Source organism: Cheilinus undulatus, linkage group 16 (assembly GCF_018320785.1).
Source record: "Cheilinus undulatus linkage group 16, ASM1832078v1, whole genome shotgun sequence".
NCBI lineage: Eukaryota > Metazoa > Chordata > Actinopteri > Labriformes > Labridae > Cheilinus > Cheilinus undulatus.
The window spans coordinates 12,634,363-12,642,364 of NC_054880.1; the positions used below are offsets into that span (position 1 = coordinate 12,634,363).

The 8,002-nt window shown below is 40.2% G+C and overlaps 1 protein-coding gene across 1 annotated transcript in view; it reads left to right on the plus strand.

Moving 5' to 3' along the window:
• nudcd1 (NudC domain containing 1) overlaps window positions 1-7,457 on the plus strand; it is a 54,786-nt gene extending 47,329 nt beyond the window's left edge. Inside the window, exons 9-10 of the mRNA XM_041808087.1 lie at window positions 3,492-3,651; window positions 6,973-7,457. Coding sequence (XP_041664021.1) covers window positions 3,492-3,651; window positions 6,973-7,262 — 450 coding nt within the window. The 3' untranslated portion in view covers window positions 7,263-7,457. The remainder of the gene's footprint in view (window positions 1-3,491; window positions 3,652-6,972) is intronic.
• The last annotated feature ends 545 nt before the right edge of the window (window positions 7,458-8,002 follow it).

Genomic DNA, 8,002 nt, shown 5'->3' on the forward strand with positions numbered 1-8,002 from the left:
CAATGTGAACACATTAAAAACTTGTTAGGGTGCTGACTTACTGACAATAATTTTTACTACCCACCTTAAATTCTGTTGATATTTTAGATCCATTTACCTCTGCGATGAGTTTACCTTTATGTTTTCACCTTTTGAAAAAAAGACATTTGATCAATCTGTTACAGGAAATTATGGCAACTACAGTCAGAGTTAAACCACCTCTAACACTGAAAATAAACACATTTAAGCACATATAAATACTGGAATAGGTTGGAAAACAGACAGAAATTTATATACAAGACAATGAAAAATATAGCAGTATCCATCCTTGATCCATGCATAATCCATCTATCCATAATCTATCAACCCATCCATCCTTCCATTATCCACCCAACCTTCTATCCATCCATAATCCATCATCCACAATCCTTTCAACCATCCCTAATCCATCCATCAATCCATCCAACCATGCATAATCCATCCATCCATTATCCATCCAACCATCGGTAACCCATCCAACCTTCCATCCAACCATGCAACCTTCTATCCGACCATAATCCATCCATAAAACATCATTCCTTAGTCCTTCCAACCACCCCTAATCCATCCATCAATCCATCCAACCACGCATAATCCATCCATCCATCCATCCATCCATAATTCATCCAACCATCCATAGCCCAACCATTATCTGTCCATCCATCCCTAATCCATCCAACCATGCATAATCCATCATCTATAGTCCTTCCAACCATGCATAATCCATCCATCCATAATCCATCCAACCATCCATAGCCCAACCATTATCTGTCCATCCATCCCTAATCCATCCAACCATGCATAATCCATCCATCCATCCATCCATCCATCCATCCATCCATAATCCACCCAACCATTCATCCAGCCATCCATTCATCCAGCCATCCATAATCCATCCATCCTTAATCCGTCCATAATTCATTCATGCATTATCCATCCAACCATCCATCCATCCATCCATCCATCCAGCCATCCATCCATCCATCCATAATCCATCCATAATTCCCACCACCACAACCCTGCAACCTTTTCCAGCCTGTTTTCCTATTGAGAAAAATTTCTTTTGCCCCATTTAAATCTTTTTTTTCCCCTTGATTTTGTCTTGCCCATTTTGATGGGCTTGATTTTGATTCCACAATCAGATAAGTTCACAATCAGTATATACTAATTCAGGAAGGAGTATTACCTTTGTTTGTGCTAAACTGACTAATTAAACAGCTCTTGACCAAACAATTCAATACACAAGAAATAGCAAAAACAGCTGGATATTGGGGGGATAAAAATGTAATGTTTTTAATATTTTCCTGGTCCTTATGGAGAAGAGACTCTTACAAAGGTTTCTCCAATTCTGGTTCTTATCTTTAAATAAAGCAATCAAAAACATTGCCTTTAGGCAAAGGAAAATAGAAAGAGATAACTTTTAATTTGGAAACTTTTTGCTGAGGCCTGCTTGAACATCTTTAAATTATTTTTTATCAGCTGTTTTTAATGCAAGACTTGCACATTTCTGCTAGAGGAAGCAGAGCTCATTATTGAAGTCGCATGCTGGGGCCTTGCTGTGAACTTTTGATGGAAACAATTTCCAGTTTTAGTTGCTTTAAGTTCGTGTAAGAAAAAAAAGTTGTAAATTCTGTTTTTCTGATTTGATTGTTACCACATCACCTCTGTAGGTTGCATACTTCTCAGCTAACCATGGATGGAAGAACCCAGGCTCAGAGGGAAAATCTGCTGCTAGCTTTCAGTCCAACACAAGTGTCAAGAAAATGAGTGTTGAGTGGAGGAGTGATGGCTTTCTAAACGGCTTGTCATTTTGCACAACCATCAGCCATCAGCACCAACATACGAGCTGTTCTGTGCAGATTTTTCAATGCCTGTCAAGTGTGTGTTGAGATGGGAGGACAGGACAGCCTGACAGCCTCAGAGACTCTCTGGCAGTCGACTTCACAGGATGTCAGTAGACTGAGTGAGAGATCGGTGTGAACTGTCGGATGCAGAGGAGCGATTATGTCACAGCGTGGGTCATCTTCACTCCAAAACAAATAGAGTCAGACTGGAGATACTGACCCAGTGCATGCAATTACAGTATGTCAAGCAGGTGCACACATCAGGTGACGTGAATGTGGAGCTCATTCAGGAGCCATTTTCACATACAGCTTTATACACGCAATCTATGTGCTGGATTTAAGGACAGAGATGTGCCATAGACAATCCTAATCCCCTAGTTTCTCAGAATCAGTATAGTATATCTGTCTGTCCATTTATCCAATCCCTGCCTTAAATGAGAAGATAATAGATATTATTGACTAACAAAAAATATTATAGATCATGATTATATCAAAGCCACAGGATATACTTCAGTTGTACTTTATTTTAGTGGGCTTTATGTAAGTCATTTTATAGTAATAAACAAACATTGTCTAATAATTTCTTAAAAATAAGATGGAAATTACCTGGTAAGAAGTTTCCATTTTACCAAGTTATAACTCAATAATATTAAGGAAGCATTTGCCAAGTAATAGTGCATTAATTACTAAGTAATAACTGATAAGGAGGAGGTGCAGATTGAGGTAGGATCAAATGCTAGTGAATATTCAGTGGAAAAATGGCTTTCTCACAACTGTTTAAATATGAAAATGCCAAAATGGCCCATCAATTATACTTGGGTGGGTGTCGATATACCTGGGCAGGCCAGCCAGGTAGAGCTTATGTGTGGGAAACACTGGTTGGTGGTGGCAGATGATTACTGCAAAATGATTTGTGGATAAGGTGCAAAAATGTGGCAAATAGCTAGTGCCAACTGTGCACAAATCCTGGAATTATTAGAGCATGCAATCCATTGCACAATGTCAACATACACAGCGTACTACTGGCCCTTTAAGAACAACTCCCTCTATCAACAACCCATATATACTGTATATATACTGTATATGAAAACAAGGTTTGAGGATGAGGAGGAGGGTTGAAATAAAAATAACGATAGAAAAGTGTTAGGAAACAAAGAAGGAAAAAAATAAGCAAAACGAGAAAAGAGAGAGAAGAAGGAGAGATATAAAGCAAAAATAAAGTGTGGTTAAAGGGAAAAGGACAAGGGACACCACTCAGAAAACTGAACACTTAAATTGAGGCTCTTAATGTAGAATATATTAAAAATCTTTACTGATGGACACTGATGATTGCTCAGAACAAACTGAAGTAACAACAGTCACTGGAGAACAAAATCCATCAACCCACTGAAGGCTGGTTTCACATCAACGTGTCGAGAAAAGCTCATCCAGAACAACTAAATAGGTTTTAAACTCAGAGCAGCTGAAGTGTCTCTCATCACCACTGTCTTTGACTCTGATGTCAAACCTGCCTCAGTGTCACAGACAAACACGTAGAGAGAAGACGTGTTAATAACAGAGTGAAAAGAGAGCAGAATCAGATATGACTCAATTCACACCTTGACCTCCTTCTTCTCTGTCTCTCTGCAGGTGAACCTGGGCAGCCATCAGTACCTGTTCACAGTGGAAGTGAACCCCTCTGACATGCCGTGTCTCTGCCTCAGGCATGACGTGGACGCTCTGCTGTGGCAGCCTCGCCCTGACCAGCCCAGTGACATGTGGGAGCACATCGGCACGTTCAACGCCCTCGGTAGGAGCTACAGATGTAGAGGAGTTTACGGAGCTTTCTGAGCTATCTCTGTTAACACAACCACCTGAACAATATCTTATTTGTATTCAAGAGAATAAAAGAGGAATAATTGAAACAGGCTCAGACAAAACAACATCACCATCGTGTACAGCAGTGGGAAACTGTTCTTTCCTGCCATGGGGGCAGGTCAATGACTGAGGGTATTAAAACCCTCCTGATAAGTTGAAGTTGTTTAAGGATATGAGCAGCGTTCCCACAGGAAGCTCATCTTAATTTCCATTTTTGATAAATCATGACAACTAGAGTTGAATAATTCATTCTTCCAGCCATTAACTTTGTTTATATCTGCTGTCATACAGCTGCTGAGCATCCAGAACTGCAGCGGAGAGGTGACAAAACATTTTATGAGTGCCATAAATCTGCAGATAAAGACGGGAGGGAGTTTCCCAACACTTAGTTGGCTTTTAGTCCACAAGAACAGTTTTTGAAAACTTGACCATTTACAGATTTCTCCTCAGCTCACCATTTAAGCCACTGAATAGGGTGATTATAGATTCTGCATTTAGTTTATTTACCCAAGTAAATCCTTCATCACCTTAGAGTCGAAGTTTCACAATCAATCAACAGGACAGTCACTTTAACCAGAGAGAATGGGATCCATCACATTCCTACAGAGTGCCCTGAACACCTGTTTTCAGCACTATGTAACTTTGGTAATAGGCTGCATTTCTTTTGTGAGAGATGTCTATGACTCTCGCTAACGCTTTAACCTTCAGATAAAAGCTGCTAGTTTCTCTCTCAGTTCTGTTTGATACAAACCCAAGGCTACGAGACAGGAGAGGGCGGTGACGGATGAAGCTGAGCAGAAAAAAAGAGAAAGTGATCATGCAAGAAGTTGTACAAAAAACACCAACCTGGTAGTAGAGTGTTCATCCCTGCAGATATTATCCATAACAGATGACTGTGTAATGTTAACCCATGTTTACTGCCACTGTACAGTGGCCCTCCTGGCCTGAAAACAACTCGGCCCACTGGCAGTTCTCCCAGTTTTCCAGATTAGCCCCTCCGGGCCTGCTTCAGTGAGTGCCCCAAACAGAATTTATTTATTTATTTAACCTTTATTTAACCAAGATTTATTCCCATTGAGATACAAAAATCTCTTTTACAAGGGAGTGCTGGCCAAGACAGCAGCATGATTAAGTTTCACACATTGGACATTAAACAGGACATAGAACAAAGGTTACATCAATCAACAAGTCAGCAGCTTTCAGCAGAAAAATGTGCACACACTGGTCAAATGTTCCCTAATTCTATTTTTGAAATCTCCTAAACTAACACAACGCTCAAGTTTAAGATGGCCCTGTAACTCTGACCAAGACGATGGAGCAAAAACATTTAAAGCTCTTTGACCAAAGACAGAGCGAGTGTGAGGAATCTTATACATGATGAATCCATGAGAATGAAGATTACAACTACTGACAGCTTTTGGGGTCAGTAAAGAACAAAGATAGGAAGGTAATTCATGTTAAATAGCCTAATAAAGAAAGATATACCAATGTTCTGTCCTCCTATTGTATAAGGACGACCAACCAATTTTCTCATATAAAACAATGATGGTTCCAAAAACTCAGATCAGTGATGAATTGTAAGGCAGCATGGTACACTGAGTCCAACATTTTCAGAGGGGATAAGGTAGCACGCATGTAAAGAACATCACCATAATCCATTACAGACAAAAATGTTCCTCCATGTTGTTACTCGAACTCTGTCAGTCTCCTTATTTTTTGAATTAATTGTCTCCTCTGTCTTTTCCAAACTTCAGCATCTGGAGTGATTTTGATTCAGTTATTCACTCTGAGAGGTAAACCATTGTCATTTGTCTTTCAAATGAAGCAGAATTTTACCATCTGCCTGTCTCTGTTAAGAATTCATCATCTGATTGGAGGTCACAGATGGCTCTCTGGTGACATTTTCAGGAATGATACCAGTGAGATTTATAAGAAAATGAGTGGAAAACATGCAATTTAAACACCTTAATCCCACTGGTGCAGCTTTGAGAGAGGATTATTACTAGGATGCAATAATAAAGCAATAAGAATAGCCCATGGCTTAAAATGTAGTGATATGCACAAAACTCCTGTGTATTGGTTGCCTTCAGTCACTTGATCCTGATGGTGCCTGGGATGCCTGGGACAACTGTTACAAATGAATAGAAACAGAGGAAAGTTACTTACAGCTCCAAATGGATCTCTACGCTGCAAATATCATCAGAAAATTTCTACATATAATGAGTATGATCCCTACACTTTACAAAAAAGTGTTTTTTGTTCTCAGTGTAACAGATTTGTCTGGCCTGGATGTGATCAATATCACAAATGCCTCAGCTCTTCAGACCCCCAAGTGTTGTCTATTCAGAAAGGAGACAAAAGTCAAGAGGAGTCTTGTGCTTAGCCAGCAGGCTAGCTGAGCCCCTTCGTCATGTAAAAAATGCCTCATTTTGTCAAAAACATGCTTTTAATTGAAAAGGTGATATACTATCACCTGAATAAACCTTGTGGGGTAAAACACCGAGTCACGAACAAGCCTGTTTCTGTGTGCTTTATCTCCTCAGGCAAGTTGTTCCAAAGTCGAGGGATCCTGATAAAAGCCATATCACTTTTAGTTTTAAGTCTAAACTTTGGAATGACCAGGAGGCCCCTACCCAAGGATTTAAGACTGTGAATCTGGATCAAATGATCTGGATCTCTTAAAAAAGACAAATTTCCCACCACAAAGCTTGAGACAAGGCGGACATTGGTTGACGAAACACGGGCGAGATCAGAGTTGTCAAAACTGAACCAAACCGGGCCACTTTGTAGAAAAAAAGGCCATATAGGGGCGTTGGGTGACGCGCTCATCCAGGCTTTAGACAGAAGCTTCTTAATTCCTACCTGCTGCCAACTTTTTGCCTCCATGTTTCACTACGTTCAAGAAACAAAAGCAGCTTAAGAATGATTTTATTTTGCACTTTAAATGCTTGACATATTCATAAACAGACCAGAACATGGCTTTTAGGTAGCAGAAATCACTTCTCGTCCCCCATCTTGACCGTCATCTTCTAAGAACCTATTTCCCAATCTTTTGGATTGAGCCCCATGTGTAAAGGCAAACAGATGATTTTCTTCTTCCCCACTTAAACTTGATTTTTTTTCCTGCCTTTTTTCCTTTTAAAGTTTCTGCTTGAGGTCTGGGTGAGCCAGTGTGAAAATGCAGCAGGACTTCAGCCTCACCAACCCTCAACAAACCCCCTCTTTTTCATCCTTTACTGCTCTTCTTTCACAGGCTACGTCCAAGCGTCCAAAAGAGACAAAAAGTTTGCCACCTGTGCTCCCAACTTCTCCTACGCCTCCCTGTGTGAGTGTCTCCGCCGAGCTTTCATCTACAGACAGCCAGCGCCGATGGAAACCGTCCTGTTCAACAGGAAGCAGGGCCGACAGGTCGGGCAGGTTGCCAAGCAACAGGTTGCCAGTCTGGACTCAGATAAAGCGATCCTAGGCTTCAGAGCATCCAATGAGAGACTTTACATCCTGACCTCCAGTAACCTGTTTGTTTTAAAGGTCAACAATAATTAGATCTTGGACTCCTGTGAGCTTTAGATATTCATCACATTAACCCCTAAAGGCTCAACCATTCCAACCAGAAGAACAAGAAGAACACATCCTGATGTGTAAGTTTGTGTTTCATCCATCTGTGTTCAGAAATGTCTGTGTGATCAACAGAAAGGAATCTGCTCTGAAACCAAATAAATAAATCTTCCCTGAAGGTGATTGCTATCAACATTTTCATTAAAGTAAACCATCAAATAAACATTTTATTTGTTTCAAAGTTTTCTGTTAACAGTTTTGTGGTTAAATTAATCACGTCTTGACTTACTGGATGTGTATTTGAGATAGAATTTGTCATACATGTGGCTGACCATCAATGCTCCCTGCTGTATTGCAGATAATTATAGCCCCATGAGGTCCAGATTTTAACCACAGAATAGAATAGTATACATTCCCCTTAATGAATGTCTGCTAAACTGATGGCCGGCTGTGCTGCATGCATGGCTGCTCCAAGTGTTTTGTCAGATGGTCAGTGGGGAGGAGGACACAGAGGAAATCCCTCTCTTTGGCTTATTCTACAATCATTACTGAGGAAGTATGAAAGAAGCGAAGATTCATTTCCATAAATTTACATAAACATGTTTCACACATCACTCTGGCTCCTTCTGAATTAGCTTCAATCTTGGACAGATCAGACGGACTTGAAGGGTTACACCCTTGAGGCTGAAAAATTCAATCTCATCTGTAGGTGATTTATTTTTTTATTT